Source organism: Nerophis lumbriciformis, linkage group LG15 (genome assembly GCF_033978685.3).
Source record: "Nerophis lumbriciformis linkage group LG15, RoL_Nlum_v2.1, whole genome shotgun sequence".
NCBI classification, from domain to species: domain Eukaryota; kingdom Metazoa; phylum Chordata; class Actinopteri; order Syngnathiformes; family Syngnathidae; genus Nerophis; species Nerophis lumbriciformis.
This window is the reverse complement of record NC_084562.2, coordinates 6,924,040-6,942,514: the sequence shown is the minus strand read 5'-3', so window position 1 is coordinate 6,942,514 and position 18,475 is coordinate 6,924,040. Positions and strand designations below refer to the sequence as shown.

The 18,475-nt window shown below is 37.0% G+C and overlaps 1 protein-coding gene across 1 annotated transcript in view; it reads right to left on the bottom strand.

Annotated features, from left to right (window-relative positions):
* The window catches only part of LOC133615979 (uveal autoantigen with coiled-coil domains and ankyrin repeats protein-like), a 102,392-nt gene that overhangs the window by 8,598 nt on the left and 75,319 nt on the right, over positions 1 to 18,475 (bottom strand). The window contains exons 4-12 of the mRNA XM_061974927.2: positions 18,143 to 18,207; positions 12,234 to 12,291; positions 10,606 to 10,676; positions 10,206 to 10,312; positions 7,276 to 7,457; positions 5,344 to 5,381; positions 4,968 to 5,024; positions 1,126 to 1,233; positions 976 to 1,008 (exon numbers count right to left, since the gene is read on the bottom strand). Of these exons, the coding sequence (XP_061830911.2) occupies positions 976 to 1,008; positions 1,126 to 1,233; positions 4,968 to 5,024; positions 5,344 to 5,381; positions 7,276 to 7,457; positions 10,206 to 10,312; positions 10,606 to 10,676; positions 12,234 to 12,291; positions 18,143 to 18,207 (719 nt within the window). The remainder of the gene's footprint in view (positions 1 to 975; positions 1,009 to 1,125; positions 1,234 to 4,967; positions 5,025 to 5,343; positions 5,382 to 7,275; positions 7,458 to 10,205; positions 10,313 to 10,605; positions 10,677 to 12,233; positions 12,292 to 18,142; positions 18,208 to 18,475) is intronic.

The following is an 18,475-nucleotide window of genomic DNA, read 5'->3' as shown; positions in this document are numbered from 1 at the left end:
ATTGATTTAAAGTGTACATTACTGTTTTACACTGGATGTTTACATTGTCACTTTAAAAATACTCCACTATAAGTTTGTGTTAATATTTGCTTGAAACAGTGGCTGTTCCTGCACAATTCTTTGCACTTAAAAATACATGTACTGTATGTACTTGTAGTAACATGTAGTAATGATTAGAAGATTTTAGCATATTCAATTACAGTAAGTGTGTCTAACTCAAACATTACTGCCACTTAATTTTACCCACAATTTTAAGTCTTTTTATTGGGACATATAGTACGATAATATCGTACTGTGGCCTTAATACAATAACATTGTACCGTGAGATTTTGATATCGTTACATCCCTAATGTGTGTATGTGTGTGTGTACATACATACATACGTGTATATATATATATATATATATATATATATATATATATATATATATATATATATATATATATATATATATATATATATATATCAAGTTATTTCATACAGTATGTGCTTTTTGAGATTAGTTGTTGCACACAGCAGCGTCTGCTGCAGCTAATGGGAATCCAAATAAAAAACTAACAAGTTTGCAAGCAATGGCAGCCACAGAAAGTGTGGATGCTACCATGGCTGCAATTTTGCCAGAACTTAATTGTTTACTAAAAAAAGAGCTAAGAATAAAGCTGAATGACTTTCTTCATTAAAAAAGAATGTTGTCACACTCTTCTCTACCTGGCTTGGTGCAAGACACTGGTTGACCGTTATACATCTCACCTGCTAGGTGATCTGACTGTCCCATAATACATGACACAGGATGTTTTTGAAACTTTATAATTTCTACTTATATATCCCTTTTCAACTATTTCAATGGTTTGTTTCCACTTAAAGTCCAAGATACAACTTCTTTTAACGGGTATCAAAAGTATATGTAAACCTAATCTGTGTCAACACATAAAACAATATTTCCAAATAACATGCAGGTATTTTTTGTTTCATACCTCCTTGTGACTGTCTTCTATAATCTTCTTGTCCTGCAAGTAGAACAAATTATTTTTGATAGTCAAATGAGGGACATGTGAGAGCTTTAGCACATACAGTAGCTGGGCAGAATATATATGTATATACAGTAAGATTTGTCTTCAAGTTACCTGTGTGAGCTGTTGTCGTAGCATGTTGACCTCATCTTGCAGCGCCCTCTGCTCGAGGTGGTAATTCCTGAGACTTTCCTGCAGGGACTCTTTCTGCCTTTCCAGGTCCTGAAACACAATGCCACACAAAATTAAATTGATCTGTCACTAAAATGTTCAAGACAAAAAGTGTCCCTCCAGGATTGTTTTTTTTTGTTTTGCGGCCAAAAATTCCCGGTTTTGTTCCAACTTTTTGAAAAGGTTGCAATGTTTCATCTATTTTTCTTTTTACATTAGCTTGTGATTTTACAAATGTATTATCAATATTCTAAGTGTTCTTTGTAACTATAACACACTGTAATGTGTGGTCACATTGAGTAATGTATTTGTATTTAGAAAATCTTATTTATTGAACATATATTGAACATATTGGGAGTTGTATCTCCGTTTTACCAGTAAGTCAGTTGGTAAGGCAAGCATTCTGTTCTCGCCTTCAGTCAGTTTAAAGTGAGAAAAGAAAATGGTAGCCATTGTCCGCCTTATCATTTCGGTGTTTTTTACAGGACGAAACATAATCTTCTATGAACCTTAAGTCCGTGGCCTGTTCCATGTTTAATCTAGGGCTGCAGGTATTGATTATTAATCTTTTGATTAATTTGTTAAATAAATCGAGGAATCGAATAAAACACACTTTCTAGCCGCAATGTGTGTTTTAGGAAAAATAGTTGACATAAACAAAGGATAAATGCACATAACATTGAAATTGCACTTTTACCACAGGAGCTATACTACTATGAATCACTTCTTTATAAAAAAAAAACATAACTGTGTAGCCTAAAACCAGGTAATAGATGATAAAGAAACAAAAATAACTAAAAGACTCTCCGATTAAGTATAATAAATTGGGTGACAATGTATTTAACATTTTAACACACGCTAACATGTTTAAATAAAACATTTGTTACACGAGTCAAACATATAATATGGCTTTAGCTGCCAAAATAGATGTTTAGCTTGTTTCTGCTATTAAATGTGACTGATGCTTTCTGGTAACGTGCTGCATTATTGACGTAGTGCTATTGTAAAAAGCCAGCTCCAATTTTTGACAGTGCAAACATTTCAAATGTCTGTCTTTTTCAGTATATATAATCTCAAAACTTCTCCCTCGTCTTTATTGGGCTCTTTGCTCTCTTTCCACCTTGTTGCCGAGCCATCTTTCTTGGCATTCTGGTAATCCCACCACACATACACAGGCCACATCACGACCTACATCACCATCGGTGTACTATCATTTGCAATCTATTTGATCAGTCTTGCAGACTTGTTATTATTTAAACTATTAATCCAATTCCATTCATCCATTTTCTACTGCTTGTCCCACTCTGGGTCGCAAGGGGGCTGGAGCCTATCCCAATAAATAAATCATTGCGGCTCTTTTTCCATCTTCTTGCATTTTTACTCATGTGACAGTGGTGCAACCATGTTATTTTACCGGCGTGCTTTTCTTTTGAAGATCTGACTTTACCGGCTACAGATGGTGTTACGCCCATGTTGACCAGTTAAAAAGTGCTCATCGGTCGCAAACCTTTCTTTACATTTTATCACACTGCATGTAGTTTACCCCCGTTTTCGTTGAGAATAATGGGAAACTGTTGAACCGGACCTACAGCAATAGTTTCGTTGGTTAATGAGAGCCCCTAAAGGGCCGCCAAAAATATCTGTTTCTCAACTGTGTAATACACTTTTACACCACTTGTGGCAGTAATGCATACTTGCCAACCCTCCCGGATTTTCCGGGAGACTCCCGAAATTCAGCGCCTCTCCCGAAAACCTCCCGGGACACATTTTTCTCCCGAAAATCTCCCGAAATTCAGGCGGACCTGGAGGCCATACCCCCTCCAGCTCCATGCGGACCTGGAGGGTCCGCATGGAGCAATGTTGTTGTAATATATTGAGTTGGAGGCAATAAACAGGCGAGGGGATGAAGTACGTCTCTTTACTGTAGACTTCAGTACAGACTCACACACTTGACGTCAGGTGCGCAACACCACGTAAATCGTTGGCCAACCAAAAAGTAACCACAGTACGCTATAGCCAACATTCACCAGGAGATGGCAACAGACAAACATCCATCCATCCATCCATCCATCCATTTTCTACCGCTTATTCCCTTCGGGGTCGCGGGGGGCGCTGGAGCTTATCTCAGCTACAATCGGGCGGAAGGCGGGGTATATCCTGGACAAGTCGCCACCTCATCGCAGGGCCAACACAGATAGACAGACAACATTCACACTCACATTCACACACTAGGGCCAATTTAGTGTTGCCAATCAACCTATCCCCAGGTGCATGTCTTTGGAGGTGGGAGGAAGCCGGAGTACCCAGAGGGAACCCACGCAGTCACGGGGAGAACATGCAAACTCCACACAGAAAGATCCCGAGCCCGGGATTGAACCCAAGACTACTCAGGACCTTCGTATTGTGAGGCAGATGCACTAACCCCTCTGCCACCGTGCTGCCACAGACAAACATAGATCACTCTATTACATTCCAGTCTGTCCATGTTTTCTCGCCATGGTAACATGTGATCCACATGCACTGTGCGCTGTCTCTGTCCCTCTTGATATATATATATATATATATATATATATATATATATATATATATATATATATATATATATATAAGAAAATGCTTCCCTTTCAGTGAATTCTAGCTATATATATATATATATGTATTTATTTTATCATATATATATATATATATATATATATATATATATATATACACATACAGTATATATATGTATATATTTATTTTATCATATATATATACATATATATATATATATATATACACATACATACAGTATATATATGTATATATTTATTTTATCATATATATATACATATATATATATATACATATATATATATATATATATATATATATATATATATATATGAAATACTTGACTTGGTGAATTCTAGCTGTAAATATACTCCTCCCCTCTTAGCCACGCCCCCAACCCCACCCCGACCACGCCCCCCCACCCCCCACCTCCCGAAATCGGAGGTCTCAAGGTTGGCAAGTATGCAGTAATGACAATGACAAAAAAAGAAGTCTGGAGCTAAAGTCATTGAGAAGTTTCTAAGCGCAAATATGACTAAAGTGGTGAAGTCGTAATTTAATTTGCTCTTAATTTTGACAGTTTATTTCAGCAACATATATTATCATTAATTTGTTGTAGCCCGCCTACTGCCCGAATGCAGATGAGATAGGCTCCAGCACCCTCCGCGACCCCGAAAGGGACAAGCGGTAGAAAATGGATGGATGGATAGTTGTAATTTATTTATTTTATCACTGAGTAATTGTATGTACATTTACTTTTACTCAGTTTTATGAATCTCTTCTTTTGCAGTATATTTGGTAAGTAGTTATTTTTGTAATCAACCTAACCTAACCTCGATAATAATATTTGCGATTAACATATGCTTTCATATCATACAGCAAAGTGTATCCTGTTAAATTGTAAGTAGGTTGGACATAATTATTGATTACGATTAAAATAAAGAGTAACATTACTAATTCAGCCTCGGGCCCCTCTGTAGTGTAAAAGTGGGGTCAAAATGATTAAGAAACCTTGAGTTCGACAGTAAGTCATGGACAAATCCGACAGGCGAAATGAGAGTGATTGGCCAGAATGTGGGCGAAAGTGTGGACTGGAAATAGCTGCAAGGCCACGTAAAAATTGCAGTTAATGGTTACATTTGCGTAAATTGGCCTAATTGCAACATCGCAAAATCCTGGAGGGTCTAAACAGCTTTGTGAATGTGCGTCATGTCAGAAGAGCAAATGCTTACATTTATCATGTGATCTTTTCTGTTAGACTCCATGGAGTCTGAGCGCTCCACCGACTGCTGAGGACAACACAAACATTCTAAAAATGTGCTAGAGGAAATCACTGGAACTGAAACACTCCTTACAAAATACAAGCAACAATGAACAGTCCATTCTCGAAGACAAGTTGAGAATAACAATGTGCAAAAGTTCTGTAATGTTTAATGTTTTGTCATGAATGTTGCCATTAAATGCCACTATACATCACCATAGTGGCATATGGGAAGAAAATAATGAGGATATGATAATGGATTTTGTTTTACCACACTGGTAATACTGTAATAATGCTTCTGAAATATGATGGGAAGTAGAAAAGAAAAATATCAAATTATGCCATACCTGTCGCTTCCACTGTTCTATTCTTGCAGCCTCTTTTTCTGTAAAAAGAAACGGAATTTCAGCTTGACTAATTCTTAAAATGACAAAATAATCAAAGAGTGTAAGTCTACTAAACAAGAACATAATATAAGCACACAATGTTTACAAAAGAGGCTCAGCATGACGATGAAATAGGCCCTATTGTTATATGTTAAAGCTATTAAACTAATGTGTTGCTGCAAATGAAACAGAAAACCACACATTTCACATACCGGTACACATAAATCTTCAGACAAGTCTATCAGGAAGGAGACTTTAAACATACAAACCCCGTTTCCATATGAGTTGAGAAATTGTGTTATACCGGTATATAAATATAAACGGAATACAATGATTTGCAAATCTTTTTCAACCCATATAAGATATTTGATGTTCAAACTCATAAACTTTTTTTTTTTGCAAATAATAATTAACTTAGAATTTCATGGCTGCAACACGTGCCAAAGTAGTTGGGAAAGGGCATGTTCACCACTGTGTTACATGGCCTTTCTTTTTAACAACACTCAGTAAACGTTTGGGAACTGAGGAGACACATTTTTTAAGCTTCTCAGGTGGAATTATTTCCCATTCTTGCTTGATGTACAGCTTAAGTTGTTCAACAGTCCGGGGGTCTCCGTTGTGGTATTTTAGGCTTCATAATGTGCCACACATTTTCAATGGGAGACAGGTCTGGACTATAGGCAGGCCAGTCTAGTACCCGCACTCTTTTACTATGAAGCCACGTTGATGTAACACGTGGCTTGGCATTGTCTTGCTGAAATAAGCAGGGGCGTCCATGGTAACGTTGCTTGGATGGCAACATACAGTATGTTGTTCCAAAACCTGTATGTACCTTTCAGCATTAATGGCGCCTTCACAGATGTGTAAGTTACCCATGTCTTGGGCACTAATACACCCCATACCATCACAGATGCTGGCTTTTCAACTTTACGCCTATAACAATCCGGATGGTTCTTTTCCTCTTTGGTCCGGAGGACACTATGTCCACAGTTTCCAAAAACAATTTGAAATGTGGACTCGTCAGACCACAGAACACTTTTCCACTTTGTATCAGTCCATCTTAGATGAGCTCAGGCCCAGCGAAGCCGACGGCATTTCTGGGTGTTGTTGATAAACGGTTTTCGCCTTGCATAGGAGAGTTTTAACTTGCACTTACAGATGTAGCGAACAACTTTAGTTACCGACAGTGGGTTTCTGAAGTGTTCCTGAGCCCATGTGGTGATATCCTTTACACACTGATGTCGCTTGTTGATGCAGTACAGCCTGAGGGATCGAAGGTCACAGGCTTAGCTGCTTACGTGCAGTGATTTCTCCAGATTCTCTGAACCCTTTGATGATATTACGGACCGTAGATGGTGAAATCCCTAAATTCCTTGCAATAGCTGGTTGAGAAAGGTTTTTCTTAAACTGTTCAACAATTTGCTCACGCATTTGTTGACAAAGTGGTGACCCTCGTCCCATCCTTGTTTGTGAATGACTGAGCATTTCATGGAATCTACTTTTATACCCAATCATAGCACCCACCTGTTCCCAATTTGCCTGTTCACCTGTGGGATGTTCCAAATAAGTGTTCGATGAGCATTCCTCAACTTTATCAGTATTTATTGCCACCTTTACCAACTTCTTTGTCACGTGTTGCTGGCATCAAATTCTAAAGTTAATGATAATTTGCAAAAAAAAAAATGTTTATGAGTTTGAACATCAAATATGTTGTCTTTGTAGCATATTCAACTGAATATGGGTTGAAAATGATTTGCAAATCATTGTATTTCGTTTATATTTACATCTAACACAATTTCCCAACTCATATGGAAACTGGGTTTGTATTTGACTTTTCATTTGTATTTGTGTGGGAGGAGTATATTTAGTCCCTGACAAAAATAGCGTTCTCACCTCTTGTGGCTTTGTCGAGGCAGACTTTAATCAACGCAACAAGCTCGTGGTTCTTGCTGAGGCGAGCATAGTGGAAAGCATCATGGCCCAAGCTGTCCTTCTCCTTGACATCGGCTCCATTCTTTAACAACACTTCCACTGCGTCCTTGCAACCATACTCACATCCGAGAATGAGTGCCGTTCTAAGGTTGGGGGGAAAAAAGAGAATCTGTTGCAACAAGATTAAATATAAACATAAACTGTAAAACAAAAGGTCTCAAACTCAAAGTGCGGGGGCCAGATACGGCCTACCACATAATTTGATGTGGCCCGTGAAATCACAAAAATAACGCGCTTCAATAAAGCATTCCTTATATGCTAAGTGTATTTGTTCTTTTAATTTTGCCAGGGAAAAATATTTATATGTAATTGCATATCTTCTAAACTTAATTATTTTCTGATCATGCAACAAGATATTCCAAGCATTTTTTGTTCTAAAAACAAAATACATACTTCGGGGTGTCCTGATACAACTCTTTCACGTCCAATACGAGAACGATATTAGAGTATTGGCTGATAGAGATATTAATCCGATACGGTATCAGCACAAATCATAGTACATACTTTTATTATGTTGCAGTGTGAAATGTTGGAAAAACTTTGAATAATTGAAATTACTCAGAGAACAATGGTAGCTTTGATAAACACTAACCTATTTATTATTAACCATATGACAGACTTATGTTGTCTTAAAGGGGAACTGCACTTTTTTTTTTTTTTTTTTTTTTGCTTGTGGTTCACAATCATAAGAAACACGAACACAGGTCTTTTTTTATTGTATTTTATTTTATAAATGATTAAAAAAACGCTTGCAAGATGCGACTAATGGGAGTCACCTTCAAATGAACATTTTATATACAACTGCAAGTCCATATATATTTGTCATAATCAAAATCATAACAATATGTAATATGTAAAATATTTACTGAATTTTGGTCATTTTATGCACAGTTGGAACGAATTCTTCAGCGCATTTATTTCCGTTTCCATAGCAGCGCACTTCCGACTTCCTGCAACAAATGTGTTCCTACTCCCGGAATGGCATGGCAGACTTGGTAAGAGACAACGAAGACAAATATTTTTGGACAAAGGAGGATTCACAATCTTATATTTTTGAAACTAAGTATACGGAGGATGAACTGCTGCTTATAAAAGCGAGCACAAAAAAGAGGCTGAAACATTGGAGCGGACAAAAGCCGAGAGAGTGCGACATGATCACGCCACAAATTTGGAACTTTGAGCCAAGCAATGCGGAATTAATGGATCGCTTAACCAAATCAAGTGGAAACATCCCCTGCAAGTAAGTCACTATACTATTGATCATTATACATGCAGCACATCACCGTACACTACAGTGCATACGCTGTCGAGCGAGCTGTGTACAAACAAAACATGAAATGTGGGCTGCCAACAAAACATGAAATGTGGGCTATACGATTGTTCATGTTTTTCAGCCCGTACAAATTGGTGTTCTATCGCAGTGTTGTACATTACATACTCAAACGCGTTTCGGTGCAGATGCAGAAGCTAGCTTTTCTCTTTCCGTAGTTAGTTTTTACGGCTAATACCGTAGCGTGTCGATGTGTTAGTACGCTAAAAAAAGAGTTTGCTCTTACAATAACAATGTCACTACAGCTTGGTTATTACACAGGTTACGAAACGTAAATGAAGTATTGTTGACGGTGTTTGAATGCATTTTAAAGTGATTTAGAGGTAGACTGGATTGCTCCCATTAGCTGCATTGCGAGCCACCAAGAACGAGACGATTTCTATATGTTAGGATGCAAAAGAATAGAAAAATAAAAATGTGTCTTGTCTTTCATAAGGATTGTGAACGATAGGCAAAATTCCAAAAAAGTGCAGTTCCCCTTTAAATAGAAGTAGAGTAGTAATTACTTTTTTGGTGACACCTAGTGGCCAATATAATTCATGAGGCAGTAAGTTGATTGATGCGGACAGGTTTGCTACTGGATACTTTCTAATATGTTTCTGCCTTGGAGACTTTGTATGTGTAAGTAATATGCAACTATAATCATTTGACAAATGTGCTGTTTTAGACTGCAATATTGCTCAATTAAGTACACTTATTATGTTTGCTTGTGTGCTATTGTGTGCTTAGCTGCTGTGAAGTTGCTAGCTCCTAGTAGCCTATAGCTGATGACTTCACTAAAATACAAGTGTGTTTATTGGAGGACATTTAGATGTTAACTGCCAGTCGAGCTTTGCACAAGTAAACGCATTGCAGGACTGCTTGTATCTGAGTTTATTTGTGGTATTTTACATGCAAGCCCATATAATTTGATACTTGTTTTTGTTTTTTGCTGATATCACACAGATAGCTATGATCAATATCGGATTGGGTTAACCCTAACTTAAGTATCTGCACTGACTTATGATTTCAAAGCAAATTATTCATCAATAAAAAAATATAATAAAAATAAATTTACATATACAGTATATCTGTTACATGCGGCCCTCCGAGGAAGTCATAACTGTGATGTGGCCCTCAATAAAAACAAGTTTGACAACACTAATGTAGCAAAAAACATAGCACAGAGAAAAATGAGGTCCTTGTTGCACTCAATACTATCTGCACAAACAACAACTTCCACTTAAAGCTGCTGTATGTCACAGTTAGGCAAATGCTAAGAGAGCGCTCGCGTTCAAACCTTCGAGTAACGAACAAGCACAAAGAAAAAGAACAAAACCACAGCGCGATGACAGTGTTTTATGGTCTCGCTCACCTGTTTAAACTAAATTTAAAGCCCTTGGCCGTTCAGCATCTAACATTTTTTCCTGGCAAAGTAATGGAGAACATGAACTACATTAACAGGATTATGATATCAGCTCAGTCTTTCCCTAATTAGTTTATCCATGCGGGCAACTCCTACTTTTTTTGCTTGTCCCGGACAGAGATATTGGCCCCTCGCTCTACAAGAAGCTGACAGATGCGTGGATGACACATTTGGGTTGCCAGCACCAGAGGAGTCCTGCCATCCTAAAGAACAAAGACACAACACACAGACATATTTTCACCAAACTGTTATATACTGTACATCACTGTGTGCCCGACAATACTTGTTATTCTTTTGTGAATGCTACCATTAAGTGTACAATTTAGCAAATCGTTGTGCTGGTCAGTCCTTGTTGCCACTGACATTTGAACTGCTCTTGACAGGTACACAACACAATTTGCTTTGCAACATCAATAACTTTACAGGTGGCAAACAAGACAATGTCTTAGAAGAATGCATGAAAACACACAGTGCCAAATGAAGTGGAAGGTCTTACAAAATCACTGGTATTGACTGAAGCACCGCTGTCGCAGAGAAGTTTCACGCTGGATGAGCAGCCTGCCATAACTGTTGAGAAAATAGTCCAATTCACCTTACAAATAAAAGCCAACACATGACATTCTGTTTAAAAGCTCAACAGGAGGGCCATTTCTATCACAGTGCCATCCATCCATCCATTTTCTACCGCTTATTCCCTTTGGGGTCGCGGGGGGCGCTGGAGCCTATCTCAGCTACAATCGGGCGGAAGGCGGGGTACACCCTGGACAAGTCGCCACCTCATCGCAGTGATGCCTTTAAAAATCTCAGCACTGTCCTGTTACCTAAATTGTATTTTTTATGTAGTCTTTATTTTAAAAATGTACCGGTATATTTTTTTGTTGAATCACTAAATGTACTTAATGTTAACATACTATTAGCATAAATGCCATCTGGAAATATTTCATGTGTATGCTGATTCTATTCTAAAAACTCAGTTCTTTATTCAGAATCAGAATCAGAAATACTTAATTAATCCCCGAGGGGAAATTAAAATTGTCAGTCCTGTTACTAAAATATATAAAAACTTCATACAAAAATCAGGGATGAGCGATATGGGCTAAAATCTAGATTGCGATATAGATTGCTGCCTCCTGCAATAGAAATATGAATCACAATATATTATTTGTAATATAAAATATAATAAAATCATTTCCAAACGAGTTACAAAGGCTCCTTATTTGGCTGCTGAATTATGCGGTAACATATTACATAATTTACTGTTATATTATTTTGTTAAAACTATTATTAATCTATTTGCTAATTTACTGCTAATATTTGGTTACTTTCTGTTTAAATCCTTTGATTTTTCCCTTTAAGTCCTGCTGTGTTCAGGGACTTATTTACTGAATTTGTTAACAATAACAAAACTGACAAAAACTATTTCTGATTATAAAGACTATCGATCTAATGATGTAGTATCGACCATATACTAACACTATAGTCAATATTGTTACTGTTTATATTTTTATCGATCTGCCCACCGCTGTTTACATTCAAGAGCTCTAGCTTAGCGGATAGCATGGCTTATTGTATCCTCCCACAGTGTAGCATGTTTAGTTATTCATCAGCCTCCAGTGATAATGTTATTGGAAAACAAACTTTTTTCTTTTTTTTTTGACGCCATGGTGGCAGGAATTAGTTAGCTCACTCGCAAGGATGCTACATTGCTTTTAAGACTCGGTTGTTTGCTTGTCGCTGTCGGGACACAGCAAGAATGTGTCGGCCAAATTTAAGTAATTTACATTGTATATCGTCTATATTGCACAACACTAGCAAGAATTACTTAAAATTGCCTGATATACATATTCTGATAAGTTTAATATACGTACCGGTATTATAAGATTTCGAGATGAAAAAAAATATATAAACTTAAGTTCACATTGAGAACCAATGGCACAACTTCGGTGGAATGCCCTATACATATATACAATCTTTAAGATCACCGTTACAAAGTTTAATACAATTTTTACTGTACTGTAACTGTATAGTTAGTACTTATGACTTTCTGAACAATTAGTGGTCAACTCGAGTAAAGAATGCAGATTGCAGTATAAAGTATGGAGACCTGATCCCATAAACACGTACCAGCATCATGGAGAGCTGTTCTTCCTTGTAGGTCCACATTTCCAACTGGACAGTTATGCTATTGAAAGTAAAAAAAAACAAAACAAGCTTACTAATGCTGATAACCCACAAAACTACAACAATGCACATTCTTCTACAGCTTTCTAAAAAGCAGAGAACTCAATTGCTCTGTTGATTGCTATTCAGAATGTTGCTGGACTGGAACTGGTTTGGAATTTGAATTGTTATTTTGTTAGACTTATTATAATCAAAAAACTAAATAAAAATACATTTAAAAAAAGCAGAGAACTTGTGTGGCAACTGTTAATTGATTCTGGTTTTATTTGAACATGTGTATTGTGATACAAGTGGCAGCAGCATCTGCAATTGGCAGTAATATAACATGAAACGCGAACTCGGCATATTTTAGGAATGAATAAGAAATATTTGCAAACAACAGCTCCTTTAACAGTGTCTAAATAATTAGGGGGGCAACAATACTGGATTTTGTTCAACAGCCTTCTTTTCCCAAAACTTCATCCACCAAAACAAGGCAAAGGCTGAAGGATAGGTGCCGAATTTGGTACTTTAATAGGCACCGACCAAGTCCCGCCGGTATTACTGGGTATCGTTTCACGTGAAATAAAATGGTGCCATATTTTGATACCTTTGTAGCACATGACATCACATCGCCAAACACTTGACGGGCAACCAAACCGTCAAGCAAAACTTGGAGCGGACTCAGTCAGACTGCCTTGAGATAATGTTGCATTTTCAATGCCAACAAGGCAAGTATGCCTGATAGAAAACACTGAAAGTACAGTCAGGCTCCACTTTTCAAAATGTGTTAGCTAAATGCTAATTCACATCGGATTTGCCATAGACATGCTCATGATTAGCATTAATGATTTTACGTGGCAATTTCAACACCTCCAAATTTATGGTTTATGGTTTAGGTTTATTTCAAACATACATACTGTTACAACATGATACATCACCATTTCCAGTTTCTTTTTTCAACATGTTCGAAAAGGAGTAAGAAGAGAGTTTATTTAATCCTACACCTTTTCCATTTAATAGCAATTACTGACACATTTGATTAATTTTCTGTTTTTAATTCGTAAATAATTTACACCATAAATAATAGTTTTCAAATAAATAAATAAATACATAGTAAAATATACTGTAATTCAGAAAGTGAGATGAACAAGATTATCACATGTTCAATAAGGTTCAAAATGTTTATTAGCGTATTCTTCTTTGTACTTTGTAAACACTTTGAGTTTGAACAGTTTCTTAAATTGGATACTATTAGTACACCGTTGGATTTCTTTGCTTAATCTATTCCATAATTTAATTCCACATACTGATATAAAGGTTTTAAGTGTTGTACGTGCATACAAATGTTTTAAATTACATTTTTCTCTGAGGTTATATTTCTCCTCTTTTGTTGAGAAGAATTGTTGTACATTTTTGGGAAGCAAGTAATAGTTTGCTTTATGGATACATTTAGCTGTTTGCAAATTCACTAAATTGCTGAATTTCAACATTTTTGATTCAATAAATAAAAGATTGGAATGTTTTTAAATATCAAATATTATGTGTTATTGTAACTGACCTTTTTTGTAACATGGTCTGTAGAGTTCCCATATTCCCACACAATAATTCAGATATGGTAATACAAGCAAACAGTAATTTTTTTGTCCAATACATATTTTGCTTTATTAATTATTGATGTATTTCTTGTCACCTTGTGTTGTTTTATTTGGTAATGAAAACTACAACTAATATGCACGTTATAATCAAACAACTACTGTATAATAATTAGGGGTGTAAAAATGTTTTAAGATTAATCGTGATTGTTATTTGTAACGATTTTTAATCGATTTTTTTATTTTTTTATTAAACAAAATATAAATATATATACATTACTTTTTTAATCTGTCATGTCCAGCCAATTAGACAAATCATATTGTGTTGGGTACTTCTCTTGTGGCCATAATTGTATTTGACTTCATTGGATGTTTGGGAAGCAATTTATTAAACAAAAAAATTGTTTTCTTTTAAAATGTTTTTAAGTAATATAGCAATTGATCAGAGCTGTTTATCTATTTTTTATGGAAGAATGTAGTTAATCATAGAACAGGCATCCAATGTTATTAAAAAAAGTATAGATTTTGAATGGAGAATTGTTTTGAATCGAGAATTGATTCTGAATTGAATAGTTACCCCCAAGAATCGCATCGAATCGTGTGGTGCCCAAAGATTCACAGACCTAATTTATAAGTACAATACTTACACTATGAACACTTTCTAGGGCGCAGTAAAAGACTAGATTTAGCTTTATGACAAAGACTAATCCGTGAATAGGCCACACACCATAGTCTATACACTACTGTCATCTAACATCTTGGAATTGCAGCTGCAGGCAACTCTACTATATTCTACTTACAAATTAGACTCAGTGTGATGTTAATTTGAAACAAATTAACATTTAGTAACATATGAAGTACTAAAAATTGGTACTGTTGACTACTTGCATCGATTCCCAGGTACAGGGAATTGATATTCAAATGTGAAAGGTACCCATTCCTACTAAATATTCTATTAGAAGTCACTAGTCATGGACTCTATTTTTCCTAACATATATGTAACAACCCAAAAGGTCAACTACAGTGCATTCAAATTTATAAATAAAGTTTGAATGGACAAGATACAGTATGACGTACTTCAAATATTAAGTATGTTCCAATTTTGTAGTTGCAGCACAAAATGTGCCAAAATAATCTATTTTTGGAGGATGGCGATAAAAATAAGGAAGCAAGCGTGTCAAATTAGGCCAAGTGGGGTTATTGATACCTTGCCTGGTGCTTCTCAGCACATTCAATCGTCACTGGACATACTGTTCTACTGTGGTGATGAGGGCATGCTATGACAGACACCAGGTTTGTAGATCTAATGTTGCTGGCTAGGTATGACATGAACTATAAAAACCTACTTCTCTGTAGCAACAAGAGCCAAAAATTAGCATCATGCTCAAATGACCGTGCGAGGGGGTGGGGGGGATTAGCAGGGGGAGCTGACGTTAGAGCATCTAGGGTTGATACCCTACACGACTAGGGTTTGTGCGGAGGAAGTTGTGGCATCATCAGATCATTGGCATCAGGCTGCTACAGTATGTTGAGAGTGATGACCGCACCCAGAATCGAGGAAAAAGTTTGCAAGGGTGTAAGACTTGTCAACACTGTTGAAAATCCACCGCCACACAAATGACCTCTGTTAGATCATTGCCACATTAGAAAACGGGGTTTAAGCGGGCGCAGGGCCATAGTTGTACAAGGGGACAATACTGCTGCCTCATTGTACACACACAAATGCTTCATTGCAGCAAGCCAACAGTAAGCACTGGGCCAAGCTGCCAGGGCTGTGTTGCAAGGAATATTTAAAGGCTGCGAAAAGAAAACTGCTGTGGCGGGGATGCGTCACTGTCAATCACACATATTACACAAATTTAACAACACATTTCGCGGCCACAATGTTCAGTACACCTGCAAAGTTTAACTGAATGGAAAAAACAAGCTGCTGAAAAAAAAAAACAGCACTATACTGGGAGGTTAGTGTTACCTCTATGACCAAGTCAATTACAATTATTACATATCTAAAGACAGATTTTTTATATGTTTATATTATTTTTGCATTGCTCCCTTTTAGGCCATGTCCACACGAACACAGATAGTTTCTAAACGCATATCCGGGGTTAAAATGATCTCTGTCCACACAAGTGTAGTTTCAAAATTGTCTCTGTCTACACACATACGTATACACGCGCTGTCATGCACATTTTGTCCAATCAGAAGCCTGGAAAAGCAACCGCAGCTGACTTGGTGGCATTTCACTTCTGTTATTTTTATGTTTATTTTGATATACTAGCTAACAATGCCACGTACATTATCTTTACTGCACTTACACCGAGCCCTGAACACGTGTGGAATTATAACACATTTAATCAGCAACATGGTGATATACAGTGAAGTGCCCATTAGTTCTAAAATCAGCGCACACTAACAAAGAAAAAAATTAAGCCTTTTGACAAGTTAATTCCTTAAAGCTGCAAAACTCTGGTGGAATTATAACGCATTTAATCGTCAATAAATGTATATCTTATATGTGCAATGACGTGTACATTGTTTTTAACATCAGTACACACTAACAAGGAGAAAGATACATAATAGGGGTGTAACGGTACGTGTTTTGTATTGAACCGTTTCGGTACGGGGGCTTCGGTTCGGTACGGGGGTGTACCGAACAAGTTTCTAAGCTAAAGTCTTAACAAGCTGCTTTGCTTCTTCTGCCTCTGTGTCAGCACCCAGCATTGCCCCACCCACACAACCATCTGATTGGTACACACAAAGCGGTAACAGCCAATCAGCAGTGCGTATTCAGAGCGCATGTAGTCAGCGCTTCAGCGTCGAGCAGATAGGTATTTATCAGGTGAGCATCAGGCAGCATACTCTCCCCAAATTATAATAAACACCTCCTAGTCAACTACTAGTAACATCACTATGAGCCCGTTGACCTTCTAGAAACGTAAACTGCAGCTCAGCCCGCTCGCAGTCCTGGCTTGAGGTGAAGGCTAAATAGCTTTTAGCGTAGCGTTTGCTCATTTTGCGGTGTGCGTGCACGTGCGTGTGTGTGTGTGTGTGGGTGTAGTCTCTCCTATTGCCATTGTACTATTTTTTCAGCTATAGTTACATTAATCCTTAGTAATGGAGCAGCCTAGTTTTGAATGGCAGGGTCCCTGCTATCACATGTTGATAAAAATATAACATTCACATAATAAAAATCAACTACAGGCTTCCCAAATGCTGTAATAAATTAAGCATGATGAGTTGACTTGAAACTGTTTAATATTGCACTTTTTATTTGTAGAAGAAAAGTTTTGTCGTTCTATTTAATCTGAGCAACAACTTGAGGCAATCTAATGTTGATTAACGTGGGCAGAATTATTATAGTGTTCCCAATGTTAAAAGGATAAAGCCATTGTTTACAAATTTGGTAAATAAATAACCAAAACATTTATATTTTTTTGTTTTCTTACTGTACCGAAAATGAACCGAACCGTGACCTCTGAACCGAGGTACGTACCGAACCAAAATTTGTGTGTATCGTTACACCCCTAATACATAATGGGGTTTTTTGTCGCTCAGGCGCATTATATGCACGTGCACAGTCGCGCCCGGCTCCATTGACAAAAATGGAAGCAACACACTTAAGTTAACTTCATGATCTGTTGTTAAAGGATTAAAACCATGAGATAATCTTGATGGTCAAAGTTGTTCCATCAGCTGGAGGTTCGACAGCGATTGTATCCAAAACAGCTGACTGTCATTGACGCCGGCGGGAGTGTCGCGAGCTAATTTTGATGTGTCTTTTTTTATCAATGTTGTCTCAAAGTAGCAGCATGTTTACGTTCAAACATACAGTAAGTCTGTGTGTTTAAAGACAGCGAGGCAGTATTGTTGGGCTTCGTAAATGACAAGGCACAGCTGTGACGTCATCAGAGGAGTACAAGTCTCCATTTGAGCAGACAACACGCATACGCTGACTGGAGAGTTTTGGAACTCTATACTTTGGCCAGTGTTTGCAAAAGTCGTTTTTAAGGACAAAAGTATGCGTTTGCATGTGGACAAGAGGCCTAAACGCAGAGATAAGTATGCATTTATCAAGATTCGTGTTCATGTGGACATGGCCTTAGACTGTTTTTGTGTCATACGGTTAAGCGTTTTGTGTCTGTAAGGGTAAATAAATAAATAAATAAATAAATAAATAAATAAATAAGAAGTGCTTAGTTTTAACAAAAAAAGTTTGTCACACAGTATAAGACATTCTACTAAATTAGGACTGGAGGCGGAAAGACGAAAACACTTTACCTGAAGAAGTTTTTGCACACACAGCGAGTGTCCATTTCTTGAAGCCAGATGAAGAGCATTTTTACCTATCAGTATTACACCAGAAAGAGAAAATTAGATCACGGTCAGAAATGTTTGTATATAGAAGCAGCATAAATATTAGTGCAAGTTTTACCAAGAATAATTCAAGCAACTGCAAAGAATATGTTATATCATATCAAATGTCGTCGCCATGGTATATTTTGCTTTTACCAACAGACAATACAAATATGTTTTCTAAAAAGCACACATTTTCAATAGGGGTATAGCGGTACATCCATCCATTTACTTCCTATACCGCTTATCTTCTTTAGG